Source organism: Macaca nemestrina, chromosome 3 (genome assembly GCF_043159975.1).
Source record: "Macaca nemestrina isolate mMacNem1 chromosome 3, mMacNem.hap1, whole genome shotgun sequence".
NCBI classification, from domain to species: Eukaryota; Metazoa; Chordata; class Mammalia; order Primates; family Cercopithecidae; genus Macaca; species Macaca nemestrina.
This window is the reverse complement of record NC_092127.1, coordinates 81,179,284-81,194,703: the sequence shown is the minus strand read 5'-3', so window position 1 is coordinate 81,194,703 and position 15,420 is coordinate 81,179,284. Positions and strand designations below refer to the sequence as shown.

The 15,420-nt window shown below is 36.6% G+C and overlaps 1 protein-coding gene and 1 long non-coding RNA gene across 7 annotated transcripts in view; one reads left to right on the top strand and one right to left on the bottom strand.

Moving 5' to 3' along the window:
• The window catches only part of LOC105486291 (sphingomyelin synthase 2), an 86,373-nt gene extending 85,292 nt beyond the window's left edge, over nucleotides 1-1,081 (top strand). For all 6 annotated transcript variants that reach the window (XM_071093222.1, XM_071093223.1, XM_071093224.1 and 3 more), the window contains one exon: nucleotides 730-1,081. In XM_071093222.1, the coding sequence (XP_070949323.1) occupies nucleotides 730-933 (204 nt within the window). In that variant the 3' untranslated portion in view covers nucleotides 934-1,081. The remainder of the gene's footprint in view (nucleotides 1-729) is intronic.
• The window catches only part of LOC105486292 (uncharacterized), a 65,989-nt gene continuing 51,342 nt past the window's right edge, over nucleotides 774-15,420 (bottom strand). The window contains exon 2 of the long non-coding RNA XR_011621117.1: nucleotides 774-929. This is a non-coding gene — a long non-coding RNA (uncharacterized lncRNA). The remainder of the gene's footprint in view (nucleotides 930-15,420) is intronic.

Sequence of the window (15,420 nt, the reverse complement as noted above, 5' to 3'; positions counted from 1 at the left end):
CTCTTTTTTCTGTAACTCTTGCTCTCTTCCTCTGGTCCCAAGGCAGAATTATTCCTCCCAGTCTCTGTTTTCTCCTAGTCTTGGTAAGTGTCCTTGGTATAATAGAGTTGGTCTGTGTACCATGACTTACTTATCTTTGAATAGACTTGCCATATTGTCAATTTGGAGAATTTGTGAGCAATTGAAATATGACATTTCCAAAGGATCGACATCCAACTCTTGGTGTCCACTAATAAATGCTCTTTCTATGGATTACTTTATTTCTCTTTGTAGCTCTGTTTCCTATTTTGTAGTCTCCTATTTCCATCTTCCTTCTTACACTTCCATCTAGTTGACTGCTGACAACACTGAACCAAAATTTTCATATTTCCTCTTAAATGTGTTCAACCTTCTGAGCTCTTCTTTCACTCTTTGACCCCTAGATTTGATCACTCACACATCCTGAAAATTATTCCTCCTGAGTAATTCTGACATCCACTCCCAGAGTCTCCATTCTTACTGGAATTGCAGGCAGAAGAAATTGCATGAGCCATAAAGGAAGGCAAGACACCTAGGTGTGTTAGGGGACCGGAGTCATGGTAGAGTTAGGGAAAGGACATGAAAATCATTACTGCTATGTGATCTGAATTCTGTTTTCCTTAGGTTACAGTGAATGCCAATTTAAGAAAATAATTAGGATGCAAATTGAGAAAGATATGTCTCATTTTACTTTTTTCCTACCATTTGCAGAACTTGAAGGTCTCTTCACAGACTAATTTCTTATCTCGAGCATGGTGGTTCCCCATCTTTTATTTTTTTGAGAAAAATGTACAAGGCTCAATTCCTTGCTGCTTCTCCTGGCCGCTGTCTTGGCCTCCTGGCTGCTTCAAATCATCATGCAAAAAGTATTCACGTGTTCAGAAGATTGGTGAAGACAATGAGAAATCGACCTGAGGAGCAAAACAAAGGCATCAGCTCTTACACCAAAAGAGTTAACGCTGTAACCAAAGGTATAGTTTTGTTTTTTATTTTAGGAGAACTGACTGGTAAATGAAGAAATGGACCAAATTTTGTGTAAATGAATAGAAAGATGAACAAAGTATTACCCTTTGACTGCTTTTCTTCTTCATCCCGAGAAAGATACATTCTCTTGCAGCTCTTCATTCATTGGTGACAAGCCCCCACCCTGGGACTTTACTAATGAGCTTGTTAAAGAGGTGCCAAAGAACATATTCCTCCTTTCTTTATTCTTTCTCCACCAAAACCCTCTACTTCAGAATTTTTTCAGGATATTTTTCCTCCCAAGGTCAGAAGAATGTGTTAATATTTTAAATAAAATATCTGGACATCTACAGCCACTGTGTAAATAGAACAGCCTAATATTGAGAGTGGTTTCTAGCATTAGGTTTAGCAAGGGGAAGATCCACGGGTTGTGCGTCAGCTTTGGGTGAATTTTGTTTCTACCCTGTCACGTGGAAAGTTAGGGTTGAGTCCAGGAGTGCACACTGCTGCTGCCACCCAACGCGCTATGTATCACTTTTAATTTGTTTTGTTTTGTTTTTAAAAGATCATTTTATCTTAAAAAGGAAAGCTGATCCAAGTAAACATGAAAGTATTTGACACACCCCACAGATTTTACATGTGTGTAAACGTTTCACTTTAAAATCTCTATGACAGACACACAGGAAACATGAGGTGGTTTCTGTTAATGAGTGGCCCTTGAGTACACACTTAGATGCTGTCTGCCCTGTAAATTTGGATCTGGTGCCCCAGGGCAGTCAACTCTTCTAGCATAGGCTGAAAACACATGTGTGTCAACTGAGGCTCACGCCACTTGGGGAATGAGCCTGTTTCCCTTCCAGGCCAGGCCCTGGTGTGAGATCAATTTTAGGGCTCCTAATTGGAGCACAGAAATATATTTGGTCAAATTTCATTGAAGGTGATTTCTTCCTTTTTATATTGTACTTTATGGAAAAACCAAGATGGAACCTGAAAGTTAATGTATCCTTGCTAAAAATGTGTCCTTGCTTTTAGCAAGAGACTCAGCTTCTCATAACTAGTCCTAAGGACATATGCCACAATTGAGTAATTTTACTTCTACCCTGTGAAAATAACATGGTGCTGCACTATAATATACTCTCGGAATCAGTGTGTTAGTTACAGCTACACAGTGAAGGGGGATAACTGTTTCTAAATTTCTTTAAGGTGATGCCAAAAAAAATGGATTAAAAAAATCTGATCAGATTTAATGTTATCAGATTTAGTGCATTATTTAATGCTATTGAATCTTTTGGATAATTCTTGGCTTAATTTCTTAACTACTTTTGAAGGTTGATTTGCAAGACTTTTAGAAACCTTAGAAAAGTTTTAAGGTTGCAAAGTTATCAACACTAGGGCAGAGGGTGGAGAGGCCAATGCGGGTAGAAGGAGGCAGTTATGTTTATATTGAAGGTGAAATTTGTCTTTCATTTGGAATGGAAAACATTCCCAAATTTATCATTATAAACTAGTCAGCCTTGACTGCACAAAATTGACCTTTAAATTGCTTGAGAAAAGCACAATGCAAATCGTTCAGAAGGGTCAACATTCTTCGGTGCTAAAATCTTGTGTATGTTTTCAGAATGGCTTTTTCTGTGTGTCATAGAATAATCACTAAAGGAAAGGTAGTTGAATTTAATGTCATGAAGCAAGACTCTTTAATTCAGTTATTTTAAACAAGAATTAAAACCCCAAACATTCTTGGCAGGCTTTGAAGCACACTGAATTTTCCAGTATTTCTTATTAAATACACCAATAATAAACATATGCCTAGTTTACCTGATGAGTTTAGACATAATTCTATATAATGTTCACTTATATTCATTTATTAAATAGCAAAACTTGTGCAAGAACAAGGTGTTCTACTTGAAAACACTGATTTTTAAGTTCCTGTTGCCTGATTATAAAGAAAATAATCTGACACAGAAGCCTGGATTTTACTCTCCTAACACTGGTGTTTTCCTTGAGCCTCTAATTCAAATAAGACAAATCGATACACCTTACAACCTTATTCAGCTCTGTCTGGATAACCCACCTTTCGTCTATTGAATAAAAAAAAGTGTTTAAACTCAATAAATAAAAAAAAATTGTGTACCAATTACTACAGACCCCCTGAAACAGTAAGCCTTGGATTTTAGTCAAGTAATCCAGTTTTTTAATTTAAAAAAAAAAACCCCATCACCTTTTAAAGAACTTTAAAAACACCTGTGATGCCAATGTGGCCACTGCCACTGCCATGTCTTTACACGCATGTGTCGTATAGCTCTGTCATTCAGTTGAGGAAGTCCATGGTTTGCAAATAAGGGTGGGAGAATCAAAATTTCAGGATGGTAAAAAAAAAAACATAGTAAAACCCATTTACATATAGGAAAGAAAACTTGACCTTCAACCCAGTGTGCCACTTTGGGATATAAAACAAGTATGATCTTGCCTTTGAAATCATAAATGTTTGGAGCACCTATTCTTTGCCAGTTAAGATACATATCTTATTATCCCTTTTTTTGTTTTTAAGTCTGTGCTCCTGTTGAAGCTTTTCCTGTAATTTAGGTTGTCTGTGAAATATCTATAACATATAATTCCTACAGAGTATGCCACATTTTTTTCCTAAATGATTTCAAATGAAGTTCTCTCAGATCCTATCATTGAACTCGTCCACCAGATCTGAAAATAAAGCATCCTTTCCCGAGTCCACTTGAACTAATTGTGAATTTGTTACTTAACTTACTGGCATCTTGGGAAACAAGTTTTGCTGTGGAAGGAAGGCTGTTTTGAGAGTGAGCATTGAGTCTACTCTGGTTTGTGGATGACATTGCATTAGGGTTCTTTGCTGTATTACCAGTGCCCCCTTGTGGCAATATACTTTATGACTAGGAATGCAAACACCACTTTTAAAAGCCTGTTTTCAAGTTTTTGAAAGGCATTTGTTTTCTGTTATGTGTGCCAATAATCTGAAAGTATCATGTGAAAGGAATTATTTTAAAAGCATTTTAAACCTTTCCCAAAGGTAAAATGTGCTCAGATGATAGGCACGTGTAATTCTAACCTTTTATCCATTTGATCAAAGAAATTTGTAGAACATTTTTACCTCTCATGATCACAATCATTAGTGTCTCCCTTTATAACGATCTATGTTTTGTTTACTTTGAAACACCAAATTTGTTGTCTTGTTTTTTTTTTACATGACAGAACTCATGCAGTTTCTTTTTTCATTGAAAGTTCATATCTTGCCCCTTAAATAGTTTGAACATTTCTTTCCTAATTATTTTTTGTTTTTGTTCTGCACTGTAAAACTGATTAAAACTTTAAGCCAATCTTAATGCACTAGCCTCTGTAGTGTAAGGAAGTGTGAGAAGGAATTTCTTAATGAGTTTACATGTTTAAATCAAGCATATTATAAGTTATATGCCATGTGTTGAAGGCTTTTCTATTTATATATATAAAGATTTTTAGTATTTGTTTTTAATGTCCTTGTGTTGCAATAATTTAACGCCTTTGACTCAGTTGCTGAAAATATTTCTTCTATAAAGAAGTGCTCTTGACTTCAACACCCAAACACTGAAAATCATGTCAATGGTACCCAAAGATAAGTTTTTATACAGATACACACCTTATAAGTTCTGATTTATTTTCTTACTCATTAATCTATGCTATGTTCTAAATAAATCATGAATGAGAAGAGTGCTTTATTGTGGAATTATTTAAAACTGTCCTTTAAAAGAAAAAGAGGAAATGATGAACAAAAACTAATCTAATTGCCAAGTTGGAATTCATTATTTAATTTACCTCCTATGCAATGATTAATGCTGCAAAACGTATGGTTATGTTACCGTATATTCACAAAAGAAATATTATTACAAGGTTTCAGAGGTAGCCAATTGCATTCTTTTGGAAATTTACTGTACTGTTTCAATGTGTTAAGTGCCTTGTTGTAAAGTAAAATTTTAAGTCTAGAATTCATTATTTTCCTGACATATATTTTTCATTATATCTACTGTATGCTATTGTGATAGTTTTATGAAATGCTTACATTTTAATCAAGTATGTAAATTTCAGAAGCTCTTTTCTCCTACCCACCAGTACCTTAATCATTGGTTTATCACATTGGATTCAAATTCAGGTTCCTTTTTTGATAAAGAGGAAATTTGTTTTCCATGCTTGTGATTTTGTGTTTGTAAACATTTCAGGAGGAATTTAGGAGTGTAACTATAGTTTATACTTCTAAAATGTTGTCTTACATTTACATTTTTAAGTGCCTAACTGTTGAAACTGATTTATGTTTCTCTTCTAAAGGGGATATGTGTACTTGGTTTCTAATCTCTTTGGTTTTGCTTTTTTAAAAATGCAAGAGCCTATACTTTGTATTTACCTAATAAACCACAATGATATCAACAGTCTTTTCAAAATTATTACTGTTTCTTTCCATTTACAAAATGTGTCATTTTTAAAAGAGTTCTAGTTTTCGAGTACTTGTTAAAACCACAAGAGGGATATTTTCTTCAAAGACTATTTTTAAAATAAAGTAATAACTTTCAATTAATGGATTTAAGGTGAAAAATAATTCAGAACAATACAAGGTCATTCATGGAGAAGAAAATCACACATTCCATGATTCTGATTTTCACTGTTCACAAGAGGACAAAGTCACTCATGAAAAGCAGACCCCTTTTGGTCACTAGGTCTCCTTATGCCTTCACAAGACAGAAGCCTAAGGTAATGTCCTCAACTGGAGTTTGCTAGACATTGCAACAGCAAGGTGCAGAAAGTTGGTTTTGAACCTGCTGATGACAAATGCCCCTCCTCCATGATAAATTTTGTAAAAGCAATTCAGTGGGGTAAAGTGAATAGGATAAGATAATAAGGTTCAAAGAGTAAGTTACAGGAGATAGTCCATGCTTTATCCTTGGATTGTCTAGAAATGATAGAGCATAGATCAGAATAGTTTTTCTGCCACCTCCACTCAGACCTTGGACGAAAAGCTCATCACAGTGATGTTCTGATTATCCTCTGGAAACACTGGCATGCTGATTTTGCTGGCCACATAGCTTCAAAGGCTGCCCTTATCTAGAATGCAGTGTGCAAGAAACTAATGTGAACTCTTGTTTGTCGTGCAAGGGACTAACAGGAACTTTTACTAAGGGGCTAATTCATTCTGGGTTCCATTTGTTTTCTTCATACAAAAGCTCTTGAGTGTGCCTCCTATGAGAGAATAAAACTCTGGGGATTTTTGAAAGTTCTGAGGATAGTGAAGTCTTTTAAAGTAGTACTCTGTCTCTTACTCCAATAAGGAATCAATAGGAACTTTACAACTGCAGTTAAAGTGGCATTTTCAATCACACTAATCATGGGCAAGTTTCATAAGTAATAAAACCACTTTGAAACAAAAAAGAATGGTGATCATTCATGCTTGGTTTGAGATCTCTACCTCACAGCTGTTGATTTTAGAATCAGAGTGTAGTGGTGTGTCCAAACAAGTTTTGCCACCAGGATTAGATGCTAGTCTCACTAGAAAGTGAATTTAAATTCACTTACTTCAACCCCCATCCCATCCCCACCACATTTAAAGGTAGCAAAGTATCATCTGTATGATCCATATGCCTACTCAACGACGGACTCAGCTTCAAGTCTGTAAGGTTTTTTGATTGCAGGTCATTACAGTCTTGACCCTGCGCAATGCCTTCAGTCTCTTCAGATGATCGTGCTATTAAGAGGTCACCACAACTTTTAATAATGTTCACCTTCTCTGATATTTTGAATCTCCTGCTGAGACATAGGAAGACAGGAAACTAGACTATGTTCACAAACCATTTGAGTGATTCTGTGTGCCATGCACTAGAGCTGCTGATACATAAAATTCCTGACATCAAAGTGGGAATGTCTGCACTGTAAGACTCGTCCATAACTCCTAAGTCACATCATAATAAATTCAATTGCATAAAATATATGCAAGTCTTAGGAAATGTTTGTAAGTTTTAAGAAGTGTTGGTCAGGGCCTTCACAGCCAGCTAGATGTTCCAGAAGTGGAAGTGAATTGCTTTTCTGGATGCATTGTCACTGAATTTTACCATTATTTTCTATTTAGTATTTTAGCAAAATCGCAAAATAGACATCAAATTTTATCTCATCCAAAGGTTGGGAGAGGTGATGTGCCATGGTCTCTGAGCATCCATCCAGACATTTTTTGCTGGGCATGCTGAGTGCAAGGCCCTAACTCCTGTTTCCCAGGCCATTTCTCAGGATTGTATTTGCAGTAAGCAATGTTAAGTAATGAGGTAGCATATCACCCTAAATAAGAGAAGTCTATTTTTCTGTTTACTGTAAAGCAGTAAAAACACCAAGCTCAGTGGTCCTCAGTTGAGTTGCAAACCCACTACATATGTAACATCTGTCTTGACCTCTCCAAGTCATCCCTATGGGATTTGAGAGACAAGGGAGCCAAAGGGACCATGCTGACACTTTGGCTACTGCTATGCTATGCGTAGTGAAGTCCTTTGTCTCTGACTCAGGAGTCTTGTGTCTTCTCCCAGTGTCCAGTGAAACAGGAATCAGGCTAACTTGTGGGCTTGTAAGTAAAGTCACAGATGCTTCAGAGACTGACATGTAAATTTTATTTTCTTCTAATACATAAGAATATCAGAAGTGTAATGCTGTATTACTAATATAAGTTAGGATAGTAATGGATTATGTATTACTATGTGTGTGTATATAGATATATATATAATGCACATTTAATCCATATGTGGCACCTGTAATCAAACAGCATTTTACAGTTAACGCTTGACATACATTCTTTAATCTTCACAAAACCCTGTGAAGTAAGCAAGGCAAGAGAAGGTGACCTCATTTTATGACATGAAAGGGTTCATAAATGTTAGAGCTAGAACTTGAGTTTTGTTTTTGTGGGCTACAGCTTGCTGCATAATTACTATGGTCACCATCACCGTTTGTTAGGGTTTTGTTAGGAAATTAGTTTCAGAAGCAAACTGTCCTTGGGCCAGGTTCTTTGTCACATGCTACAGATTTTTCTTACAATTCACTACATTTCAAAGGGGAGAAAAGTTGACTCCTAGTGCAAAATGACCTTGAAGGCAAAAGAATCCTCAAGAATCCTCAAGTGTCTGAGCCCCACAAATTTGTTAGAATAAAGCAAACTCACTGTTAATGAGTTTTAATGTCATATGTCTAAGATTATGTTTCCAAAGCCCCCACTCTGCCTGTCTTTCCTACATTTGTGCACACTAATCAGATACATGAATTGTTTGGCCATAATCTCTCCAGAAACTTCCAGAAAAGTGAAAGATGAATTGCTAGTGTGGAAATGTATTTTTTCTAATGGAAGATTTCATTCACTAATCTATGGTACCCTTGACCATGGGATTAAAAGTGATCCCGTTATCCCAGTCCCAAGTATTAGGTTGGTGCAAAAGTAACTGCAGTTTTTGCCACTGCTTTTAATTTCAAAAAACACGATTACTTTTGCAACAACCTAATAACTACAGCTGATCCAGCACAGCGACACAATATGTTTAGTACCATCCTGTACTACCAACAAAGTTACTGTATTTCACCAGTAACTAGTGAGTTGATTTTTTAATAACCTGCCTAAATATTGGAGCGAATATCAGAGTTTGGGCAATTCTCAAGAGCATTTTGAGATTAAATTATATCAGAGTTCAGTTCAAAAACAGAAATAATTGTTCAATGTTGTTTTGTATAGCAGCCTTTACAAAAGAAGTGGTGACAAGACTTCTCCTGGAGCTATATAAAATGAAATTGCCCAAACTGAAAAAAATTGCAAATATATGGGAATTAATCAATGCACTTAACCAGTGGATCAAAGAAGAAAGTGCAAGGGGAATTTGAAAATATCTTGAGACATAACGAAAATACAGCATACCAAAACTATGGGATGCAGCAAACACAGCACTGAATGAAATGTATAGCTGTAAATGCATATGTTTTAGAAAAGAAGAAATCAATAATGTAACTTTAGATCTTAAGGGACTTGAAAAAGAAGACCAAATAAAATTCAAAGTTAGCAGGAGGAAGGAAATAATAAAGACTGGAGCAGAGATAAATAGAGAATAGAAAAATAATAGAAAAATCAATGAAATGAAAAACTGGTTCTTTGAAAAGAGCAACAGAATTGACAAACCTTTAGCTAGACTGCCTAAGAAGAAGGCTCAAATTACTAAAATCATAAATGAAAGTGGAGATATTACTACTGATTATACAGAAATAGGTTTATAAGAGTACAATGAACAAATGTACACAAAACCTACCAGTATTGAATCATGAAGCAATAGAAAATCTGAACAGACCTCTAATTAGCAGGGAGGTAGAATGAGTAATCAGAAACTTTCCAACAAAGAAAACCCTGAACCGTGGCTTTGTTGGTGAATTCTACTAAGCATTTAAGGAAAAAGTAGCCAGACATGGTGGCTCATGCCTGTAATCTCAGCTCTTTGGGAGGCTAAGGTGGATGGATCACTTGAGCCCAGGAGTTTGAAACTAGCCTGGACAACATAACAAAACCCCATCTTTATAAAAAAAAAAAAAAAAAAAAAAAAAAAAAAAAAAAAAAAAAAAATTGGGCATGGTGACACGTGCCTGTGGTCCCGGCTACTTGGGCACAAAGTAGGAGGACTGCTTGAACCTGGGAGGTTAAGGCTGCAATGAGCTGTGATCATACCACTGAACTCCAGCCTGGGCAACATAGCAAGATCCTGTCTCAAAAAATAAAGAATTAAAACCAATCCTTCTCAGACATTTCCAGAAAGAGGAAAGAACACTTCCTAATTCAGTCTATGAAGCCAGAGTTATCACCAATACCAAAGCTAGACAAAAACACTACAAAAAAAAAAAAAAAAAGACTAATATCCCTTATAAACATTGGCATAAAAATTTTCAACAAACTACTAGTCAGCTGAATTCAGCAGCATATTAAAAGGAATATATAACAAGACCAAATGGGATTTATTCCTGAAATGCAAGGATGGTTTAACATGAAAATCAATCAACATAATACATTACATTAACAGAACGAAGGGTGAAAAGGACATGATCATTTCAATTGATGCAGAAAAAGCATTTTACAAAATTCAACATTATTTCATGATAAAACTAAACAAACTAGGAATAAAAGGAAGTTACCTCAACATAAGGAAGTTATTATGAAAAAGCCAGTTAACATCATGCTCAATGGTGACTAAAACCTTTTCCCCTAAAAGGGAAATGTCAAGAATGATCAGGAACAAGTGAAGAATACCCAGTTCTCCACTTGCATTCAACATAATATTGGAAGTTCTTGCCAGAGCAATTAAGCAAGAAAAAGAAATGAGGCACTGAAATTGGAAAGGAACAAGTAAAATTAACCATTTGCATACGACATGATCTTATATGTTAAAAAATAAAAATTCAACAGAAAAACTTGTGTAGATTTCAAATCATATGAGTCTGAATGAAAAATTAAAAATAAAAAAATAAATTTTAAACTGTTTAATGAATGAATTCAGCAAATTTGCAGACAAAAACACACAATCAGTTGTTTGTATGCACTAACAATGAACAATCTGAAAAAGAAATTAAGAAAATAATTTCATTTATAATAGCATCAAAAGAATAAAGTACTTTGGAATCAATTTAACCAAGGAGCCAAAAGACTTGTGTGCTGAAAGTACAAAACATTGCTGAAAGAAATTAAAGATCTAAATAGATGGGAAGACATCCCATGTTCATGGATTAGAATACTTGATATTGTAAAGATGACAATATTACCCAAAGCAATCTACAGATTCAATGCAATCTCTATGAAAATATCAATGGTGTTTTCTATAGATATAGAAAAACCTGTCTAAAAATTCATATGAAATCTCAAGGGACTAAAATAGTAGCCAAATTGTTTGTCAGTATAGCCAAATTTTTCAAAATAGCCAAAAGTATTGAAAAAGGAATGGTTGGAGAACTCATATTTCCTTATTTCAAAACTTACTATAAATGTACAGTAGTCAAAACAGTGTGGTACTGGCACAAGGACAGACATATAGACTAATGGGATAGAATAGAGACCCCTGAAATAAACTCTCACATATATATAGTCAGTTGACTTTCAATAAAGGCGCTAAGACCATTAGATGGAGAAAGGATTGGGGCAGGCGGGAGGGATTGCTGTTTTTGTTGCTGCTGTTGTTGTCTGTTTGTTTGTTTGTTTTGAGACACAGTCTCACTCTGTCACCCAGGCTGGAGCGCAGTGGCACAATCTCAGCTCACTGCTACCTCGGCCTCCTGGGTTCAGGCAATTCTTGTGCCTCAGCCTCCCAAGTAGCTGGGACTACAGGTGCGTGCCACCACACCCAGCTAATTTGTGTATTTTTAGTAGAGATAAGATTTCGCTATGTTGGCCAGGCTCGTCTTGAACTCCTGGCCTCAAGTGATCTGCCTGCTTTGGCCTCCCAAAGTGCTGGGATTATAGGTGTGAGTCACCATGCCTGGGCAGGATAGTGTTTTTAACAAACAGCTCTGTGAAAATTGGAAATCCACATACAAAAGAATGAAGTTAGACTCTTACCTGATACCCCATACAAAAATTAATGCAAAAAATGGATCAAAGACCTAAATTTAAGAGCTAAAACTATGAAACTCTTAGAAGAAATAGATGAAGCTTTTTATGACCTTGGACTGTGTACTTATTAAGTATGATATCAGAAGAATAGGCAATAAAAAACAGATAAACTGAAATTTATCAAAATTTATTACATCAAATTACAATATGAAGGGAGCAAAAAGACAATCCACAGAATGACAGAAAATAGCTGCAAATCCTGTATCTGATAAAGCAGTCGTCTCCAACCTTTTGGCACTAGGGACTAGTTTTGTGAAAGACAATTTTTCCACGGACTAGCAGGGAGGAGGGAGATGATTTCAGGACAAAACTGTTCCAACTCAGATCATCAGGTAATAGATTCTCATAAGAAGCATGCAACCTAGATCCTTCGCATGCACAGTTCACAATAGTGTCAGCACTCCTATGAGAATCTAATGCCACCACTCATCTGAAAGGAGGTGGAATTCAGGCGGTCATGCATGCTCACAGGCCACTCACCTCCTACTATACAGCCCAGCTCCTAACAGGCCACGGACTGGTACCAGTCTGCAGCCTGAGGGTTGGGGACCCCTATGATAAAGGATCATATTCAGAATATCTAAAATGATCCTACAACTCAGCAACAACCAAACAACCGCTTTCAAAAATGGGCAAAGGATTTGAATAGACATTTCTCCAAAGAATATATGTAAATGTCCAGAAAGCATATGAGAAGATGCTCAGTATCATTAGTCATTAGAAAAATACAAGTCCAAAACCACAATGAGATACACTTTACTACCATTAGGATGGCTATTAAGGAAAAGACAAACAGAAAATGACAAGTGTTGGTGAGGATATAAAGATATTGCATTCGCCATTTACAGAACCCATTAAAAAATAATAAAAGAAATTGCAACCCTTATTGTTGCTGGTGGGAATGTAAAATAATGCAGCTTCTGTAGAGAACAGCATGTTGGGTCCCCAAAAGAATTACCATATAATCCAGCAATTTTACTCCTCTGGATGTAGCCAAATAAATTGAAATCAAGGACTCAAACAGATATTTGCACACCAGTGTTCACAGTATTTTTCACAGTAGCCCAAAGGTGGAAACAATCTATGTGTCTATCAACAGATGAAAGGATAAACCATGTGATATATGCAACAATGGAGTATTATCCAGCTATTAAAAGGAATGGAATTCTGACACATGCTACAAACATGAGTAAACTTTGAAAATGTTATTCTAAGTTAAATAAGCCAGATACAGAAGGACAAATATATGATTCACCTTAAAAGAGGTACCTAGAATAGGCAAATTCATAAAGACAAATGGAATAGAGCTTGTGACTAAAGGGAAGGCAGAATGACAAGTTGTTGCTTATTAGGTACAGAGTTTCTATTTGGAATAATGAAACACTTCCAGAAATAGTAGTGATAGTTACACAACACTGTGAATGTACTTAATGCCACTGAACTGTACACTTAAAAACGACTAAAATGGTAAATGTTATACATATTTTTACCACAATAAAAAAAAACCAAAAAACTCCCGATATTTCAGCATATTTTTAATTGAAAGAAACCGAAAATAACTTAGATGTTTACTAGTAGAGGATATGAGTAATAAGTTGTGACATACTTAAATCGATTTCTTAATGGGCTCCTTGGTTTGACCTTTGCCCCTTTACAGGCAGCGAAAGTGATTCTGTTAAAATACAAGCCAAATGATTGCATTCCTTCTCAAAAACTCTTCAGTGATGCACCATGTTACTGAGAGTAAAGATCAACATCTCTAAAACGCCCTACATTGCTACCTCTCTGATTCCAACTCTTACCACCTTGCCCTTGCTCTTTCCACCCTAGCCAGGTGGCCTCCTTGTTCCTGGAAAACTCCTAGCACACCTCAGCCTCAGGGCCTTTACACTCACCATTTCCTCTGTCTGGAATGCTCTTTCCCCAGGTATGTAAAATCCTTCCATCAGGTGATCACCTGTCTATTTAAAAGAGGCCTTCCCTGAACAACCTGAATAAACCACTCCCCTACACACACACACACACACACACACACACACACAAATACCTACCATCCTCTTCATGTGCCTTATTTCCTCCATAGTACTTATCACCAACTGACATTATACATTTGTCCATCTCTTTCTATCTTTTGTAGAGATGGGGTTTTACTATGTTGTGCAGGCTGGTCTCAAACTCCTGGGCTTGAGCAATCCACCCGCCTCAGCTTCCAAAAGTGCTGGGATTACAGGCTTGAGCCACCATGCCTGGCCTGTCCATCTTTTGTCTTCCCCCGCGAAAAACCTCTTCTAAGGGCAAGCACTTTGTTTTGCTTAGATAGTATCCCCAGTGCTGAGAATAGTTCATGACAATTAGTGTACTCCAGTAAAAATGTATTGATGAAGAATCTATTCAGTGAAATTATCAGACAGCTATTAAAAAGGATGAGGCTGATGGATTCTCATTGGCATGGAGAGATTCTCAAAATACACTGGTAGGTTAAAAGAGCAGGTTAATTAACCAAAAGCAGAGTGTGACACCATTTATGGGGGAGGAGGAGGGAAATTATGTAAACATAAGAAATCCAAAAGGATATATCACATTTTTAATACAAATAACTCCGAGAGGTATAAAGGCAAAAGTTGGTGTGTGTGTGTGTGTGTGCATGCACATGTGTGTGTGCATGTGTACACTTTATGTATCAATAGCTTTAGAAATGTACCAGTTCTTTGTGGTATTTATCCTACTGAAATAATCAAAGATGTATATATCCCAGTATGGTTTACAATAGCAAAAAACCTTTAACGAGGGTCAACAACTAGCTATTGGTTAAACTTTGAAATATTTTTAAACAATGGACTAGATTTTTTTAAATTCAAGTGTGAGGAAATAAAAGCCTGCAGGCTAAGCACAGCTGCTGCCTTTTTCCATAAAGCAAATTTTATTGGAAATAGCCATGCCCATTTATTTACTTATTGTCAATGGCTGCTTTCCTACTCCCACGGCAAGCAGAGTTACACAGTTGTGACAGAGACCATATGGCACACAAAATCTGAAATATTTACTATTTGGTCCTTTTCAGGCAAAAACTGCTGATCCCTGGGCTAGAATATAGTAATTAAAAATGATTTGTGGGAGGCAAGAGGATCACTTGAGGCCAGGAGTTCAAGACCAGCCTGGCTAACATGGGAAAACGCTGTCTCTACTAAAAATACAACAACAACAACAAAAATTACCCAGGTGTGGTGGCACACGCCTATAATCCCAGTTACTTGGGAGGCTGAGGCATGAGAATCTGTTGAACCTGGGAGGTGGAGGTTGCACTGAGCCAAGATTGCACCACTGTACTTCAGCCTGGGCAACACAGCAAGACTCTATCTCATAAAATAATAATAATAATAATAATAATAATAATAATAATAATAAATTTAAAAACAAATGAGCTGGGCATAGTGGCTTATGCCAGTAATCCCAGCACTTTGGGAGGCCAAGGCAGGCGGATCACGAGGTCAGGAGTTCCAGACCAGCCTGGTTAACATGGTGAAACCCCGTCTCTACTAAAAATAACAAAAATTAGCCGGGTGAGGTGGCATGTGCCTGTAATCCCAGCTACTCGGGAGGCTGAGGCAGGAGAATCACTTGAACATGGGAGGCGGAGGTTGCAGTGAGCCAAGATCGTGCCACTGCACTCCAGCCTGGGTGACAGAGTGAGACTCTGTCTAAAAAAAATAAAAAAATAAAACCATTCAGGACATAGGCATGGGCAAACACTTCATGACTAAAACACCAAAACCGATGGCAACAAA